Raw genomic sequence first — 19,833 nt, 5'->3', positions numbered from 1 at the left:
AATTATAATATTTTCTACTTTGAAACAATCAAAATGCTTCATCTTATAATTTTGTAAATAATAATTCTTGAAAGAATATGTTAGTTATTAATTTTCTATATTTATAAAAAGTTCTATAAGTTGATCCTTGAACTTGATTTTTTTAGATTTATACTAATTCATTGTCAATGTTTAGTCTTTAGTTTTTTTAGATGTTGATGAAAAGTATAGAGAAGTTTTGACATATTTATTAGCTTTTCACATAGTTTTCATATACATTCACAAATATTATTTGTACGCCAATGTACAAGATATTCCAATTTATTTTAGCACTATCTTAAATCTAAGACTTCTTCAATTTTAAATTCTTGATTGTTGTTGGCTTCTCTTGCTAAAGGTAGCAATTGTCTTCTTTTTGATATATTTATCTTCTTGTATGATTCAAAAAAAAGATACATAAAAAATATAATAAATCTTCATTGACTCTAGTAGATGTAACTAATACGCAATTAAATTGATCTATTTATTAATAGAATATAATCAAAATTTATAATATTCCAACTTATAATATATAAGAGCAATCAATTTTAATATTATAACAAAGTAACTACAACTTATCACTAACATAGAATTGAAGTTGTTCCTTCCAATATACATCTATTTTAATATTTTTTCTTCCTTAAGCTTTATTTAATTATATCTTCATTGTTGTATGTAGCTCAATAAATTAATTTCTTAAATTTTTTATTAAAATATTTTTAACATTTGAAAACTAAAAAATATCAATTAATGATAAAAAATCATAGTTAATATAGAATAGTGATTGTTGAGTAGAAGAATATAATGTAATATTATATAGAAAAGTTATTAATAATAAAATAGTTATTTAATATTTTTGATGGTAGTTGATAGTACATTAGAAGTACTAGATTTACTTACTTTTTGTCTATTAATTTAAGAATGGAAGGCCAATAATAGTTATATATCTACCTTCAATATTTTGAAAAAAAACAAATCTAAGATTAAGTTAAAAATTAAGTTCTTTTGCCTTATAAAATATCTATTGGCAATTCATGATAATAATATATGTTATCAAAAAATAACCTAGTTGTTTTTTTATTTGAAATAGTTGTAACACATAATACAAAATATACCATCTTAGTCAAGTAATTTACTATCACAAATATAAAATCATAAAAGCTTCAATTAGAAGATCTATAATAATATTATTATTAGATACAAATGACCATAGAGCAATGCTAGTTTTCACATCTAAGAAGCAAATTTATGTTACATAAATAATTGTGATGGTAAGGGAACTAGAAGTGTTTCTATACATATTTCTTTAAAAACTTAATACCTAATTAATAATGAGTGTGCTCTTATGCATAATAAAGAATTATGCATCATTTTCTTTGGTATCTCTAGAAAATCCATTATGGTAGTGAATATCTATGATTTTAATAAAAGACAAGAAAGTTTTTAATTTTGTAAAGATCTAATATTCTATTCATCTTTGGTAGAGATTGATATATGGAATAAAAGACAAGAGATAGATTATTATTTTGTAGTCAATTATTATCTAAAGATGAGAAGAATTATTAGAATTATCTGAAATCTTGTCTTTTTTTAATGAATTCTTTTAAACAATAAAATATATTAAATTATTCATGTAACAATAAAAAAGAGGAGTGGGCATCTTGAAAAGGCTAAATACATTCTACTAAAGCTTCTTATTTTTCTAAATAAACCAAATCCAAAAATAACATATAAAAGGAAATAGTGCATTATCAAATCATCTTCTGATCAAGTTTATACTATAACTTTAAAAAACTAAATCTAAATCATCTATTTTTAAAATGAATATTTTTTTTTATTAAAGTAATCTTCAAGTTCTTCAAAGTTTTGGTCTAATTATAATACAAGAAGCTCTTTTCTTTATTGCATGCAAATTTTTGTACGTTTTTATATGCTGTTTTATTAAGGCCTTCTATATTCCAAATATAAAAAAATCATCATAAATCCATTACTAAAAAACTTCAAATTTTTCAAGGTGTGCTACAGAAAGATCCTCTAGATTATTTTATTTTTTAAAATATCGATTCTAATCTTTACAAAAAGTCTACAAGATCTAAAGAATCTGAGGTAGCCAAAATTAGCATATCTAAGAATATTCTAAATAAGGTCACAATAAATATTTACAAGGGACTATCTAATTCATATAGTATATATAAATTTAAAGAAGTTATTAAGAACATGACTAGAGTCAAAATACTAAGCCTAAAAAAAGTAAGTATAGAATTTTTTTTAGATAATTTGGTATGTTATTAATAAAGATTATATATATAAAAATAAAATATTTACTAATTATATACTATCTACACATCGGTAACTATATACTAACTACATGTTATTTTCCAAATTGCATTGTCAAATAACATATTATTTTTTTGTACAAAAGAAATGAATATATATATATATATATATATGTGTGTGTGTGTGCGTGTGTGTAAAAAGTTGGGGCCTATTACCTTAAAAAACACTTCTTACAAAATCTAGACTAAAGTAATCAAACAATGGCTCAAAGTAGTTTTCAAAGAGCATATTTACCTTGACCAAATTGCCTTTTTATATTTGAGGTTTATTTTAGATAATATATTAATAACCTATGAGGCTATAAATTGGACCAAAACCTTGAAATAATCCCTCTTCCTATTAAAAATCAATAATTCTTAAGTCTATAATAAGGTCAATTGGGATTTTATGTTTAAAGCATTAGAATCTCTTGCCTTTTATGCCTTTTTTTCATATGATTCAAATTAGTCTCTAAAGAGCTCGAATAGCAGTAGATATTAATGAAAGTTTTACAAACTATTTAAAAATAGAAAGAGGCATTAAACAATGATATTCTTTAGCGTCTTATTTCTTCATCGTAGTTAGTAAAATTCTTAATATTGCTATCCAATATGCTATTTAATACCACCTACTACAAGATATGTCTATTCTTTGGGATTCTTATCAATAAGTCATAAGCAAATACATTAATGATTCTACAATCACAATCCATAGAGATGTAGAAAATGTTCTATATTTAGTAAATATTATCAAATAGTTTAGTTTCGTTTTTGGCTTAGAAATCAATTGGTCCAAATTTAAAATCTATTAGCAATCTAAAAATACAACAAGATTGGCTTGATCAAATCAATTTGAATAGGCATGGTCTTCCAACATTGGCATAATTAACAACCAATTTACTACTTGTAATGTTTTTTTCATTTAAACAGCAAATTGTATATCTTTCAAATATATCTATATATATATATATATATAGATATATATAGTTTTTTTGTTGTATAACATGTTGCTCAAATTCTATCAATTTTTACATTAATGTCATGTTTTTACTTGTATCAAGCACTCTGAAATAACCTTGCTTATTGTTGTATCACAATTGTTTTCAACATGCATGTACTATCAAATAATATATATTTTTTAAAAAAATCGTTTAACTATACTAAATAAGGAAAAGATAAATTTTAAAATTTTAAACTATCTACAAAAAATAATTTTATGAGATTTTTGAAAGTAACAACAAAAAATCCAATACATCTATGTTCCATAACTATAAAGCGCTAAAATTTTATAATTTACATTAAATACACACATGATGAATTGTAATAAATATATTGATGTAAAGACTTCAACTTAAACATATAATTATTGCATTTTAAGGAAATTCTATATGTTAATCTTTTCTTACATCTAGTCAGCTTAACGAAATAAATAAACGAAAACAGTAATTCTGAGTGCATTCGCAAGAAAAGTAATATACTCTACCTTCCTGTTTCATACGTATTTGTTGTAATAAATTTTGTAATGGAAAATCTGCTGCTCCTGTTGTTTTCGAGTTGTAATGGTCCAAGATGCTGCGTACTTTTCCCCGATCAAACTGTGGCATCTGGTATACTCCGTTTTGTGTCAAATATATGTGTATATAAATATGAAGTACTTACACAACCTTAGATGTGGTTCGAACAAGAATTTTTGACAAAAATAAGACCTCTGCGGAACTGTGTACCACAACACTCTCTGCACTTTCAGTACTCACATGCACATGAAGTAAGAACAGCAAGACGGAGAGTTAAACGAAGAGCCGCAAGCGAGTCATGGAAATCCATTAAGAAATCTTTGTTGATGAATGCGTTTGTGGTATCAAAAACCAAGAGGGCAAGAAGCAATATCTTGAAGTAAATATGGTACATGGGTGGCACAGCAATTAGCCGTCCATTTTCATTAACCTCGTCAAAAGACTAGACTATACAATGAAGAATGATCAGCAATTATGCAAAACTAGTCCAATCTGAAAGGGCACAAGCAAGTTTAGCCGAGTACATCTTCACCCAATATGCGTTCGTTCCTAGAGGAAATCTTTCATCGGGTCGTCATGGTGAACCTTCTTCATCCTGTAGGCTTCCATTTCCTCTTGTGTGACCTGATCCAGATCAGGATCGACAGTTAGCAGATATAGCAGAAATTCACATACCAAATTAAAAATCTCAATATATGTACTTACAGTTCATCCAACCATCACATACCTGAACACAAGTATACTCACAAGTTCAAGAGAAAAAGATTTCAACATAATGGAACACCGAACACACATAGTGGGTTAGAATTTACAAAACAATCAGCAAACAACTATTCAATAATATATAAGAGGGTGCAAATTCGTAGTAGATAGAATGTATGATACTATACTAGCGGAATACAAAAAGCAACAAAAAGATTTTTGAAGCAAAACTTACATCATTGCTATAAGTTACATTGTACTTGCGCTTCCTATCATCTTTTTCTTCGCGTAACCTCTCATCCTCCTGAACCAAAGACATGAGTTGTTAGTAGAAGCAACACAAATGTAATTTATTCCTAATTTAACCTACTTCATGCTTTCAATGCTTTCGTCCATACAGCAACGAGTTAAATACGAGTGTACAGCAGCCAATTCGCCACAACTACAACTGTCTCACATGTCATGCATTATCAATGCACATGAAGGACCCATGCATTTACCTTCTTCAAGGCTTCCTTCAGCTTCTTCTTATCAAGGACCAAATCATCAGGTACTTCTGAACCCCAACTAGCTAGATTCTTTTCCACATTTTCAGCAGGTTTCTCTTGGATTGCTTCCTTCCGTTCTATGTTAGCTCGCATCAGCTCAGCAGAAGCCTCAGCAGCCTCAATTCCAGCTTGTCCTGTGCAGTAACTGTTTCTAGTAAACTGTTTACAACACTTGTATCCCCATTGATGGTCTTTCCACCACGAACCCCACACAGTTGTGTGATTGTTGATGAAGACATCCTCCTCATACTTGCTCTTAGGCACAGCCTTCTCCTGTGATAGATATGATCATAAAACCAAGAGTCAAATTTAGCAACCTCTTAGGCATACATCCATACAATAGTCATAGATGCAATATTAAATCAACTAAAGCTAACGAAAAGAAGGATCTGATTATAGGTTGAAACTCAGCCAAACAAATAGCAATCATGAAGCACAAAGACGTAGAAATAACACTAAGGAATGAGTCACAAAGAAAACATCGAAACGCAGGAACCTAAAGATATGCAAAGATAGCTACAAAGGAAACTAAAGGAACCCGCATTCTACTAGTGTAATGTACGGCATCCTAACGAACCCATACATTGTGATGACTCAAAATATAAATGAGGAGCTGTGAAGATTAATAGCGTCTAAAATAATATCCTAGCAACCACAAGGTGAGAACTAAAGAGAAGCCTACCTGTCCCTTAATGATTCGGCCTGCCTGATCATATTCCACTTGCCTATCGGTTTGACCAAGCAGTAATTCCATGGGGGGTCTGTCCGCCGACGCTGCATCACCATACTTATTCATGATATCTTGCTTAGTCTGCGTCTTCAGTGTATCCTTCTTGACCTTGAAATCCCTGTATAACAGCTCTGCTTGTGAGGGTGCAGCCTGGAGATGAATGTCTTGGCCCTTCTCGAAAGCTTCCCAAGCGTGAATGTTGAGTTGCTTAAATTCATTCGATTGGCCGGAATTTCTATTATAATTGTCACCCTGTTTTCACATACAGACCAGTTTCTTGAATAAGATCCTTTGTACCCAGATGTGCAAGGTTGACTTTCAAAATAGAATAAGGCATAGCAATGCAGAAACTGCTCATTGAACCACAAAGACTTGAAGGAAAAAGGTTGCGACATGCTACAACAAATCCTAAAAGACGTCAACTGCAATATTTCTCTAATCAACACCAGTAAGACATTACTCTATTTTTATTTTTTATTTTTTTCCAATTGCACTTAGCACTAAAATGACACCACGCACATGCATACCTCATAGAACTTTTCGTTTGGATCGCTATCCGGAAGTGGGTCTTCACGCATGGATCGAGTTTTAGGGTCGTAGTACGCAGAGTTAACATCTAAATTGAGCAAATACTTTGCAGTATCTTCTCGAATTCGCAAGTTACTGCAAAGAACCACGATAGAGAATGTTAGAAGCACCGCAAACAATCTTTCACTAGTTCTCGTAGCCTCTGACAGCACAAGGTCATAATCACAGCAAAGAGCCAAAAACCAAGGTTCTTACTGAGTTACCATTTACCACACTCTGTGACAGATAATGAAATCGTTTAACTGAAACCAAGGCAGCACAACACTGCAATAGACAAACGGTCATCTGACACAACCAAAGCGATTGCTATTTTGACCCGTCACACTTACCGTACGGTTCCAGTGCTACCTCCTCCAGTTGTACGCACACGCTTCTCAACTTTAGCAAAGTCCATTTGCTGACTCTCATCAACCTTCGCTTCATCAACTTCTCCTCCGTCTTTATCCTCGTCTTCATCTTCATCATCATCACTGTCCTTGCCTTGGTCAGCTTCAGGATTGCTATTCTTCTGCTGAAGCCGCTTCAGCTGCTGCTCCTTCTGAAACTTGCGTCTAGCCTCATCCCGCATTTCGTAAGTATCAATCACTCGACTGTAGGTGGATGGATCGTAACCATTCCACCTGTCACGCTTACCATCATAATCCAACTCAAACATCTCGATCTTCTCATCTGGAGCAATGAATTTGTTGGTAAACTTTGCACCAATCTTGCGTGGTCGGTCCATACAAGTTTTCGACTCATGTGTCATGGCGCCACAGCTGCAAACCAGGTTTCACATTAGGTTGATGTGGAAACAAATACAGGAGACAAAACCAAAATGTCGAGGAAGCCAAAACCCTTGTAAGAAGCAACAATCCGTAAACGGTCAAAAGCCACCACCAGTAAACGAAATTTAATTGGACAAGGCATGGACATGTTCACAGGGACTTACTTGGTGCAAGCTCCTTTGCGGAACTTATCAGCCTGAAAGACCTTCTTACCGCGGTCGTACCAATCCTTGGTGTAGTTTGGATCCGATTTCCACTTCCTTTGATGTTTCAAACTCTACAAATAGATGCTCCGAATTCGTTAATTAATAACCCAAATGCTAACTAACAAATTCTTTAACCTAATTAAAACGGGATAGAAATTGCATATCAGTCATCGGGAAAGAGAACAAAAAGATGGTAACACTAAGGCCACTCATGCCCTCAAAAAACCTAAGAAGAAATTCGTGTAAAACAAAACAAATAAAAACAACGAGCAAACGACGCTTACCGGTCTCTCAGCATTGAGATACCAAGGCGCAGAGGACATATACTGCGGAATATGAGGGTTAATTTCCTTTCCATCCTCATCGAGCTCGGCAGGAGCAAGACCCGCTTTACGAGCCTCCTCCAACTCCAACTGCTTCCTATGATCCTCCCTGCTTTTGAAAGCGGCTGTCAACACAACATTGAGAACACTTAACACTGCAGCGCAACTGAATTCCACCATCGGACACACCACAAATCTCCAACCAACTTCTATCTCCACACAACACCAAAACTGAACCTAAAATTCCACTGAAACTCGTCAATTTGAAACGCACCTGATGCCGTCGCCATGGCTGCTGAAACCGGAGCACCTCTGCGTCCTCCGCCTACTCCTATTCTTCCTCCCTCCTCTGCTTCACCGAGATGAAAGAGAACTCGCTGCCAAACCAGAACCCTGACTCCGCGCGGCTAACTGTGTTCACATCCTTGGCCGCGAAGGAACCCCACAGCTTGAAGCTGGTTGATACCCCCAACGAAACCCCGGGTCAGCAAACACGCTGACTGTACCGGCCGGTGACTCTCAGTGTCGAATGGTTCCCTGGAACCTGGCTGACGTGGAGTTAGGGTTTCACTTTACTTTGACTGGCCCGAAGAGTTCAAGGTAAGTCGCTGAGATTGTAGATTTTACAGTCGATTTCTTGATTAGTTAATGCAGTTTAGTGTCTTTTTTTATTATATTAGTTTATCCTGAGCATATCCCTAACTTTTGATGAAACCTTTGAGGGTGATCACAATATAAACTCTAAAAAATTAGAGTGGCATCCCGAGTGGCATCACGGCCCCCGCGTGGCAAATCTCTGAGACTTTATATGTGCTTAACGGCACAAGCTGACACTGACACATAAAGTGATGGCGACGCTGAGGGAATGTGCGAGACACAACAACGAACTTGAAAGAAAAAGGACTCGTGAGAATGGGGAGGGATAGAGAGAGTATCCGTACAACAACGTTAATGAGCACTCGCCATCTAGCATCAACTGTAATTCTTCTGGCAATTCTCTATTTGTTTTATCTAAAACTTCTAGGTCTCTCCTATAGTTTCGCTGGTATCGCAACTATCTGTGCGTGCTGGTGCAATTACACGCAAGGTCGCAAGCTACGGATAATCGCCGACTGTAGATCTGGGGGGTGGTGGGAATCCAATGCTGCGATGCAATCGACCCAGATGCGGACTTGGTGAAAGATGGAGCGGCTCTGGAATGGTCGGTGCTTGGGAGTTATGGAGGACCGTTGGGTTCCGTGAGTAAGGCGGAGTTGGTACTCGGTGCAGCTCGGAATTTTAATCTTCATTTATGTTTTCTTTGTCGTGGAGGATTTGGTGGCGTTAGAGATCTTGCGGCGATGGAACCCGATGACATACGGGTGGTGATGACGAGAGCCAGTGAGCTGCATGCCAATATTTGTGACGCCATTGAAAGAGTGAACAAGTCGCGTCATTCAGGGAAGTGGCTACTGCACAGTTTTGGAGATGATGGCGAGGAGTACGACGACGAGGACGCAGAAGCGCGGGGTAATTCGCAAGAGGACGAGATGCGCAGCTTGAAAGGCATTCGAGAGGCGCTAGTAGCGTTGGAAACGCAGCTGAAGTCACTACAGGTGCCTACATGTCTCCTCTGTTTTTTTACATTATTCTCTTTTGCAATGTTTGTTTTCCAAGGGATTTGGTTTTGGCCGTAGAAAAAGAACTTAAATTCTACTTTGGGCTTACCCACAACTTAGTTGTGACAATCTAGGGTTGGTATGTTTCCAGTTCAGAGTTGGTATACGGAGTGGTTGGATTTCATTTTGAGAATTTCTTTTCATTGTGCTGCAACGTTTTGAGTTTCTGTAATCATTTGTCTGCATCTTCTCAGTGAATTTGTCGGAGCTGGAATGCCGTCCGAGATTCAGTGAGTCTTAGAAGTGGATTTGATGTCAGTTTTGCCGCCCCGGAGCTGTTTCTTTGCAGCCCTTCTTTCTCCTTTGTACTTAGGAGATTTTCGTAGTGCATGTCTGGCTCCTTGAAGCTCGATCATGCAACTGTTTTGTGGTATCGCATGTCGTTCTAGCAACATTTCGTTATTATCGTTTTGTCTGAAGATTGCCATTCAGAAATATAGTTGGAATTATCCTGCTTGGGAATCCTTCACTACAGAGTTTTTTCATTGAAAGAGGTTTTGAAGAGGGTTTCTAGTGTCCATCTGTTTAACCTTGTACCAGCAGGGGCTATTAGGTTTTCTATTGGATTGACACATTCGTGGTATATTAGCATTTTGCTGTTGAATTATAATTTGGAATTGGAATACGCTCAATTTCTGCCCAAATGACTGTCACGTATGCTGATGGTGATTTCTCCTCATTTGTCAATACTCAGTCTGTACAACAGCAACAGCGGATCCGGAAGGATGCAGTTCTTGCAAAGCTTGAAGAAAGCAGAAGAGTCTTGTTGCAACGATTGAAAGAGCACGATGGCCGGGAAATGCAGGTGGTTGAGGAAGCTATGACATTTGCAGGGGAACCAGTGAAAAAGACGGATGATCTTCCCCTGCCACCTTACCTAAATCCCATCTCCCCCTCCGTTTACAGCGAATCTCCTGTATTCCGATCAATGAAGGCAGAGAAACCCAATCTCTTCAAGCAACTGGATGACCGATTGTATTTAAATGACAGCCTCTTTCTTGTAGATGAAGCAGTATCTGATTCGGAAGCTGCAAAGGTTGAGAGAGGCTCTGAGATGCCCACTGATGTGGGCGGTGATTTGGCCATCGAAGGAGGTCCTGAAAAAGTCACTGCAAACGGCGCTGAGGTGCATATAGACGAAGAAACTAGTCCATCGTCTAGCGGATTCTCTAGGCTTTTCAGTGACATGTTCAGTTGTACAAGGAAAACGTTATTAGTGGTAGTATCTGCTGTAGCTTTTTTGTTGGTTTCCGAGCTCAACCTCAAATCCCCGAGTGGTAGAAAGTCTCAGAAACCGGGTGAAACAGAGCCCAAACCTCCCTCAATGTCACAGTGGCAAGAGCCCGCACAAACGCCACCGTCGAAGGTGGAACCAAGATCAGATCCTAAGGTAGAGCTCAGGCCAAAGCCGATGCCAATTTTTGAGTGTCCAGCAGCTTACAAGCGGATAGAAGACGATGGAATTGTCAAGTGCGTAGTTAAGGAGCGGGTGGAGCTTCCATTTCCTCGGGATATTAAGACTCCTGATGTTCTTCACGGTCGTGGTTGACACAAATCACATGTCCAAACGCATCCATCTCTAAGTTTCTTTCCATTATGTTGACTTAGCTAGTAACAACTGTAACATACCACTTCTAGTTATTACTGAAAACAACAGATCCTCAAGTGGCTTATCCATTTTCTTACCTGCATCGATGCTTGAATTGTTGAGTTCTGGAGAGTTTTTGTCTGATATGGACCAATTTTATTTGGTGGTTGTGACTAGACTCTTGTGGTGAGCCTCTAGTATCGTTGGCATGCATAAGGTCTGTTTATCATGTAGTGTAATTGCCCATATTGACGTGTCTTGCAGTTGCACAATACTTAGGCATTAGAATTGAAGTTGGCTGTGGAATTTACCATCTATAGTATATAACTGAGGTTAAAGGTGATGTGTTAAAAGTGGGGAGAGAAAGTGCTAGAATTTGCATAGAATTTACAGAAAATGCAGTTACATGAGATATCCTCAAATTTCTATGAAGGGGACGTTTCCTAAGTGGAAGTTCAAATTGGATTTATGTGAATTATTTTTATCTTCAACATCTCAATTTTTTCAAGTTCAATGCAATTGATTTTTCGTGTTTATTTTAAGAGAAAGCATTGTGAAAAGCTGCATTTATTGTGATTTTATTGACTTCACTACCTTTGGAATAAAGAATCGTAATTGTATTTGGAGAAATGCATTGTGAAACATAACATACTATAAGAAAGGGCAAAATATGCATTTGTCCAATAAGAATACTACTTCATCTCTTTATTTTTTAACTAAGTTTTTTTGTACTATATCAACATTATAATATAATAATAATAATAATAATAATAATAATAACAATAAATATCAAATTAAATATCTTTAGAAATATGATTAATATTTTTTAAAGATACTTATAAATTTTTTAAGCTATGATTTTTTTGGAAAAAGCATAATAATAATAATAATAATAATAATAATAATAATAATTACAACAATAATAATAATAAATACCAAATTCAATATCTTTAGAAATATGATTAATATTTTTTAAATACACTTATAAATTTTTTAAGCTATGAATTTTTTGAAAAAAAATATAATAATAATAATAATTATTATTTTTTAAATAAAAATAAAATGTATCGTAAATTTAATTTACATACAGCATCATATTTACTACCATAATATATTATATTAAAAATAATCCTTCTAAAAAAATCATATCTTTACAAATAGTTAAGAATTTAATATTGAATTTTTGAAAACTTAATACCTAAGTATGATGGATATATTATACATGAGACCAAACAAGAAATTGAATAGAAGAGTTTCAACAAAAAAACTAATAAGAACTTCATTAAACTAGATGAGTACAAGATGAACATCACAAGAAGTGAACTAAAACTCTAAGAGATATATTATTAAGATTGAGGATCCTCTCAATCTTGACTCTAATATATACTAGATATTAAGAAGCTTTCTAAAAAGTTCTCATGTTGCTTAAAGATGAAGCAATCTTAAGAAGCTTCTCGAGAAGTTCTCATGTTACTTAAAGTTGAAACATTCTTAGGAAGCTTCTTTGATTCTTTTCAGAAATTTTAAAAATCTAATAGGATATTCTAAAAATCTTTTAAAACCTTTTAAAATATTCTAAGAATCTTTTTAAAATCTTTTATTAGAATATTTTAAGAATCTTTTAGAACCTAATAGAATATTTTTAAAATCTTCTTGTTAGATGTTCATAACATTACATCTCTTTTTAATTCCAAGTTCCATAAAGAGCATTGGTTCTATATGTGCTTTCTTTGTTATATACAATATCTTAATAGTAGCTTTACAGAGAAGTCATTCTAAAATAGGTATAGATTTTTGAGAGTAGTATTGATGAATGTAACAGGGTATAGATAATATATTTGTGTAAGGATAGATAATTAGAACCATAGAAGTTTTTAGAATTGGAGTTAGGTTAGTGGATCAAATAAGATCCACTATGGAATATTTTAGAAAGAGTTTAGGATAGTTATTTATGTAGGGCCTACTATAGAATCTTCTAGAAGGAGTTTAAGGTGGTTCTCTAAGTGGAATCTACCCACTTAAGAACATTTTAGAAAGTCTAGGATGGTAGAACAAAGTATAAATAAGACTAGCCAGGGTCTTTTGGAGCATCTGGTTAGGTATTGCTTTGAACCTTTTTTCTTAATATGATTGGATTTTGTATCTTCTTATTTTTTTCTATTTTGTCTTAATTTTGGTTGCTCAATTTTGTCTTTTGTGTCCCATTTTGTTTAATTTTGTTTAATTTTGTTTAATTTTATTCTAGTTTAGTATGTCCTAATTTGTGATGAAGTTTTATATTGCTATGGATTAGAAGGGTCTTTGACACTTGAGATAGACCTGTCCTATTCCATTGATATAAGAACGAGTGTTAAACTATTTACTTTTGGTAGTGTATCAATAGTCATCATCTAATCTAACGTTAGTTGTTGTAGTCACACTAGGCACTGTGTTGAGGCTATCACAAGCTATTTTTAAAAAATCAATCGAGAAGTGAGAAGGCATTATAATAATAGAGTCTAATAAAAAAATTACAGCATGAGAGATATGGTAGAATAATTCTAGATGGAAGCTCAAATATAACACCTCTTAGGCCAAATAGCTACTTTGTAAGGACAAATAGAAGCCTTGAGGATAAGAAAGTTGATATCTACAAGGCTAAAATTGAATAAGCCTAGTACATACTATAGGACTTTAAGACAAGAAGATGTATGTCAATGATTCTTCAACATGCAATAATACCTTCAACTATCTCAAGCAAATACCATTGAAGGAATTATATATACAACTAGTTATTTGAGAGATGCGGCAACCATTTGGTAGTGACATCAAGTTTAAAGCTATGGAGCTCAAGGTGGATTTTGTGGTTAGAAGAAATTTGAGACTAAGTTTAAGAATCAATTTTGGCCCATCAATGTAGAAAAGATAGCATGCAATCAATTGACAAATCTTATTCAATCTAAGTCGGTACAAGATTATGTCTCCTGATTCAAGTTCATATGTTTTCAAATTGATAATGTTTTAAAGGCGGAGATGATGGATTGATTCCTATAAGGTTTGAAACCTAGGGTCTAACGAGAGGTGGACCTAAGGGATCAACAAACATTCAAAGACGCAATTCTGATTGCATAGAGTGTTGATGTTATAGATTTCAAAAATAGTAGAGCAAGACTTCTAATATGAAGCCCTATACTGCTATCAAATACAATGGCACAACAACCAATACTAATAGAGATTGATGCCCTCTAAAGATCATTGACACTACAAAGACAATAAATATTGGTACAAAAAGAATTGTATTTTTGTTATCGAGAAGTAGGCCATCAAATTGGAGGTTGTCCAAAATGTCAAAATTGAAGCACCAACAAGACAAAGCATGTTCACAATCTCAAAATTCACCAAATTGATAATAAAACAAAGTAGAAAAATAAGAATCTCTAATAAAGATGCCAAAGGCTACTATTGGAAATAGCTACTATCTCTTAGAGACAAATAGCATGGCCTTAGAAAACTATAAAAAGAGTTGACTGGTACATCTAATAAGACTACTGAGAAGACAACCATGTTGAGTGTTTGTAGATTATGGCTCTACAAAAAATTGCATCTCAATTGAAATTGTCGACCGGTTTAAAATTAAAACTAAGGCAATTAAAAGAAGAAGTATATACCTTGCAAATGACCAAGAGAACATATTGACTGAGAATGTGAAGTAGAAATCTTGAGGTTGAGTGACATCTATGTCTTAAGAGAGAGGTTCAAGGTGACAAAGCTAAGATATGATATTATCCCTAGTATGCTATAGCTAGATATGGAAAATAAGTAAGTTGATTGGATAGCAAAGACAATCTCCTTTAAAGATGGTAGATGCAATGTGACTCTTTACACCTTCTTATCAAATGAAGAAGAAAGACAATCTGCAACCAAAGATTTACTCATCAAAACAACTTTTATAAAGAAAAAAATACAACATAAATAATAGATACATATGGTGGTTTCAAATCTTGCATCAGTTGTAGGAAAGATAATCAAAGAAATAAAATAGGCAGATCAATTCATATGAGAATATCAAAATGTCTTTCCAACCAACCTACTTAGTGGCGTGCCTCTTGAACAAGGTGCCTCCTATCAAATAAAACTATTATCTCAAGCCAAACCAATAAGTCGAAAAATTTATCACGTAGCACTAAAAGAACTTGAAGAGCTGTAGAAGATATTGGACGAATTTTTGGAGAAAGGCCTCATTGAGGAAAGCACATCACTATGGAAAGTACTTATACTCTTAGCACCCAAGAAGGATAGTAGACTTTGCCTTTGCATCAACTATCAAAGCTTCAATAAGCAAACTGTTAAGAAACCTATTGGAGAAAGATGTCTCATTTGAATGAAAATTAGAGCAACAAAATACCTTTGATAAGTTGAAGGAGGCACTCATTACTACTCTAATATTACAATCGTATAATCCTAACCTTCTTTGTACGCTTGACATTGATGCTTTCGACTTTACTATTGGAGTAGTCCTTCAACAAGACTTTCATAGGAGCCTTCAATCTGTGGCATATAAATCATGCAAGTTCAAAAGCACAAAGCTCAATTACTCTACACGTAATCAAGAGCAATTAGTGATTGTATACGCCATAAAAATGTGGTAACACTATCTATTAGAGAAGCCAGTGATTATTTGGACTAACTATTGATACTTACTACATGATTTGTATCTAAAAATATAAAATCACAACATCATCATTGAGAAGAATAGTTGTAGCATTTTGATATCCAACTTGAGTACAAACAAGGGCAACAATATATTGTGTCAAATAGCTTATTGCAGAGACTAAACTTCAATGGAAAATCAAGAGACAAGGCAAAAGTTACTACCATTAGTAGTGTTATTTCAAATTTAACCAAAAAGATAAAATGAAAAGAAGCTATGCATCAGGATGCTTATTTTAAAATGATTAGCAATCGATTGAAGGTAAGCAATATATAATATCAAGTTTATACTCTTAATGATGGCTTATTCTATTTGAAGAAGTAGATTTATATACTCAACAATGATATACTTCACATGCACATACTTTAAGAGAGATATGACATCTTAATATATAGACATTTGGAATGAGAGAAGATTCTAGAATGGATGTCAAGCACATAGTTTTTTGGCAAGTTTGAATTAAGATGTTCAAGCCTTTATATACTCCTACGAGTCATGTCAATGTAATAAAGCATGCAATATAATATTTCTTTTTCTATTATAGCTAATTCCACTCCCTTTGGTACGTTAGAAGCAAATGACTATGGATCTCATTATGTGTTTGTTGTAAATGCCTCATAATCATATGGTGATTGGTGTCTTTGTAGATTGACTCTCTAAGCAATTTCACTTGGCTATGGTAGGCTTGGATATTGATGCCTCAGTGCTTATAAGAATTTTTTTTGATATTCTTTTTTGATACCATGGATTATTTTATATTATTATTTCAGATCAAGATTGATATTTTACAAAAAGTTTTTGACAAGCTTTGTACAAGCTATTAAGCACACAACTTGTTATGTCTATAGCCTTCTATCTCCAATTAGATGAACAAACAGAGCATGCAAATTGGATTTTGGAAGATATGTTGTGAGAATTTGTAGTGGTTCATCATAATGATTGCGATGAATATTTGACGCCTTTAGAATTTGCTTACAATGATAGTATTCAGGTAAATACTAGTCATTTATTATTTTTCTTTAATATAGATCAACATCTGATTATGCTAGCAACTTTCTATCATTCCATTGACACCAACAACCTAACAATGGAAGAATTTATATGACTTACAACGGCCTTACAAGAGACACAATATTGCCTTCTTATTCCATAAAATCAAAAAAAATAATATGCGGATAATCATCCGCAACACAAGACCTTTGAAAAGATTGATTAAGTATTATTCTCCAATGCCAACTTGCTACCTACTACATCAAGCCAAATTAGTGAACTAGCACTTTGGTAGCTTGGACTTTTTTGTATTTCTGCAATAATTTTTAATGTCGCATATCGCCTCAAATTTCTATCATATATTCAAGTTCATCCAGTCATTCATATTTTATAACTAAAGGAATTTCATATTGAGCCAAAGCACTTTCCAAATCGACACCAACCACCACCACTACTAGTTGTAGTTCATGAGCAACAAGAATATGAAGTGGATAGGATTTTAGAGCATTTCTATCTTTTGTTGTGGTAATAGACATCCACAACTTCAGTACAAAGTTCTTTAGAAAGGTTATTCCATTTATGATGTAATATAGGAACCTGAACAAAACCTCATCTATTATTAAGAGACAATTTGGAAATACCATCGAGAGCAAAATGAAGAAATTTTGCATTACTAGAAAGAAATTAAGTGTAATAAGGTATAGATAAGATATTTGTGTAGAGATAAATAATTAAAACCATGGAAGTTTCTAGAATTGAGATTAAATTAGTAGACCAGGTAGGATCCGCGATGAAATATTTTAATAAGAGTTTAGGGTGGTTATTTTGGTGGAGCCCATTATAGAATCTTCTAGAAAGAATTTAGGATGATTATTTAGATAGGACCTACCATAGAACCTTCTAGAAGGAATTTAAGGTGGTTATCTAAGTGGAATCCACCACTTAAGAATATTTTAGAAAGTCCATGGTAGATTAACAAAGTATAAATAGGAATGGTTAGGCCCTTTTGGGGCATCTAATTAGGTATGGCTTTGGATCCTTTCTCGTAATACAATTGAATTTTCCATCTTCTTGTTTTTTTTTGTTTTGTCTTAATTCTGGTTGGTCGATTTTGTTTTTCATGTCCCATTCTATTTACTTCTATTCTATTTTATTCTGGTTCAATTTGTCCTACCTTGTGATGAGGTTTATTTTGCTATGGATTAGAAGAATCTTGGATACTTGAGATAGACTAGTTTTGTTTCAATAAAACTCTTATACCTTTTGAAATACATTAATTAGATTTTTTGTTGATTCTTATATGCGTTCATAGATGTCGTAGCCACGCTAATGAATAAAATAGTTAACTTCTTATTTCTTCTTTACTAAGAATTAAGGAACTTTTACATCTCATATTTTACATAATTATCTACTTCAACTTAAGATATTGATGGTTGTATTCTTTCGGAAATAGTTGATTCTATATAAGCCTCTAAGATAGGAACATGAAAGACTAGATGTACTTTCATAGATATAGGTAGTTCCAACCAATAAGCCATTAGATTGATTTTCTTTTGAATAAAAAATGGAACCAATCTTAGTAGTACAACTTATCACAAGATCAATTAGTCTTGATATTTTGTCAAAGAAGTCATATTTTATTTCCAACTTAAAAAACAAGGATTTTTTTTAAAAATTTGTCTAAAGATGTTTTATGAGAATCCTAAGCAGCTTTTAAATAGACCTTCAAAGTTGTGTAGAGTTGTAACAATTATTTTATAAGTTTTTTAATTATTGGATTTTTATCCTTTGATATACCTAACAAATCAAGCTTTTAGATAGTAGCCATAATTAGCATAAAATGGTGTTTGATAAGTCGAAGGATGAAGAATATTATTATGAACAAATTGTGCTAAAGATAAATACAATGTCCAAACATCTTGTTGATAGTTGATGATACATCGTAATTATTACTCAAAAACTTGATTGACTTATTCTATTTGACCATCAATTTGAAGGTGGAAGGTAGAAAAAAGTTCGATATCTACCTTCAATATTTCAAAAAGGATTTTCAAAACTTTGATATAAATTTAAGTATTCAATAAAAAATGATGTCATTAGATAGCTTATGATATTGATATATATTATCAAGAAAGAACCTTATTATTTCTTCTTCTAAAATTATCTTTTTGCATAAAAAAAATATGCCATCTTTGTAAGTTAATCCACAACAACATAGATAGTAGCAAATATAGTTAGTGGCAACAAATTAGTGATAAAATCCATTGATACTAAAGATCATATTTGCTTTGAAATTGATAGTAGCTGTAGAAATCCATATGAATGATATAAAGAATTTTTTGATCTTAAAAAAATGTCACATGAAAGGTAAAAATCCTTCATAGTCTTCTACATTTGAGGCCACCAAAAATTTTGAAAGATAAGTCCTTATATTTTGTTAAATCCAAAATGTCTTGCAATTATGAAATCATGACAAGATTGAAGAACCTAAATTCACATTGGTCCTTTTGGAATATATAAACAATCTTCAAAATACAAAAGATCTTCCACAAACTTGAACTTCTTATTGTCAAGGTACTGCTTGATATTACAAACTAATGAATCTTTAACTGATGTTGTACAATGTTGTTTAAAAAAACTTAAATCAACAAGTATAATTATAAAAATAGTATAAAGCTAAAAAAAATTGGTTTTAATAAAGTAATATATTACTAAATAATTCTTCCTTCTTTGGCCTTTGAAGCAAGATACAATCTCTTTGATAAAGTGTATGATAGTTTTTACACCTTTCTTGGTGAATATATAATCATAAAATCAAAGCAAAGAGATAATGTATTCCAACAAACTTATCAATGATTCAAAATCCAAAATTACATGAAACATTCTAAATTTTTGTGATCTGCATATACAGTCATAAGATGTGTAGTACCTTTCAACAAATGATGTCATTTTTAGAAAGAGTCTATAATTGCAAGAAGTTCTATATTATAAATTTTATAATTAATCTATATAACTGAAAACTTTCTAGAATAAAATACAACTAATTGGAGCTTTTCATATTTTTCCATTTATGATAGTAAAACTTTTAATGTAAAATTAGAAGCATCAGTGTCCAAATAGAAGGCCTTCATGAAATTTGCATGTATTAAGATTGGAGTTGTAATAAAAGTTGCCTTCAAATCTTAAAAAGTCTTTT

General features: G+C 33.1%; 2 protein-coding genes across 2 annotated transcripts; one reads left to right on the top strand and one right to left on the bottom strand.

Annotated features, from left to right (window-relative positions):
* Window positions 1–4,182: 4,182 nt before the first annotated feature.
* LOC112296167 (pre-mRNA-splicing factor SLU7-A) lies at window positions 4,183–8,112 on the bottom strand. Its single transcript, XM_024548458.3, has 9 exons — window positions 7,986–8,112; window positions 7,673–7,836; window positions 7,347–7,459; window positions 6,745–7,173; window positions 6,355–6,490; window positions 5,780–6,079; window positions 5,050–5,370; window positions 4,785–4,853; window positions 4,183–4,471 (listed from the first exon to the last, which is right to left on the bottom strand). The coding sequence occupies exons 1-9, from the start codon at window positions 7,999–8,001 to the stop codon at window positions 4,397–4,399; spliced, it is 1,623 nt and encodes a 540-aa protein (XP_024404226.1). The 5' UTR covers window positions 8,002–8,112; the 3' UTR covers window positions 4,183–4,396.
* Window positions 8,113–8,632: 520 nt separating this feature from the next.
* On the top strand, window positions 8,633–11,046 carry LOC112296168 (uncharacterized). Its single transcript, XM_090244564.1, has 2 exons — window positions 8,633–9,306; window positions 10,064–11,046. Exons 1-2 carry the CDS (start codon window positions 9,052–9,054, stop codon window positions 10,916–10,918), a joined length of 1,110 nt encoding a protein of 369 aa, XP_090100690.1. The 5' UTR covers window positions 8,633–9,051; the 3' UTR covers window positions 10,919–11,046.
* The last annotated feature ends 8,787 nt before the right edge of the window (window positions 11,047–19,833 follow it).

This window comes from Physcomitrium patens, chromosome 19, assembly GCF_059467195.1.
Source record: "Physcomitrium patens ecotype Gransden chromosome 19, ASM5946719v1, whole genome shotgun sequence".
Classification (NCBI taxonomy): domain Eukaryota; kingdom Viridiplantae; phylum Streptophyta; class Bryopsida; order Funariales; family Funariaceae; genus Physcomitrium; species Physcomitrium patens.
The sequence above is the reverse complement of the archived record's forward strand: the minus strand, read 5'-3'. Positions and strand labels throughout refer to the sequence as shown.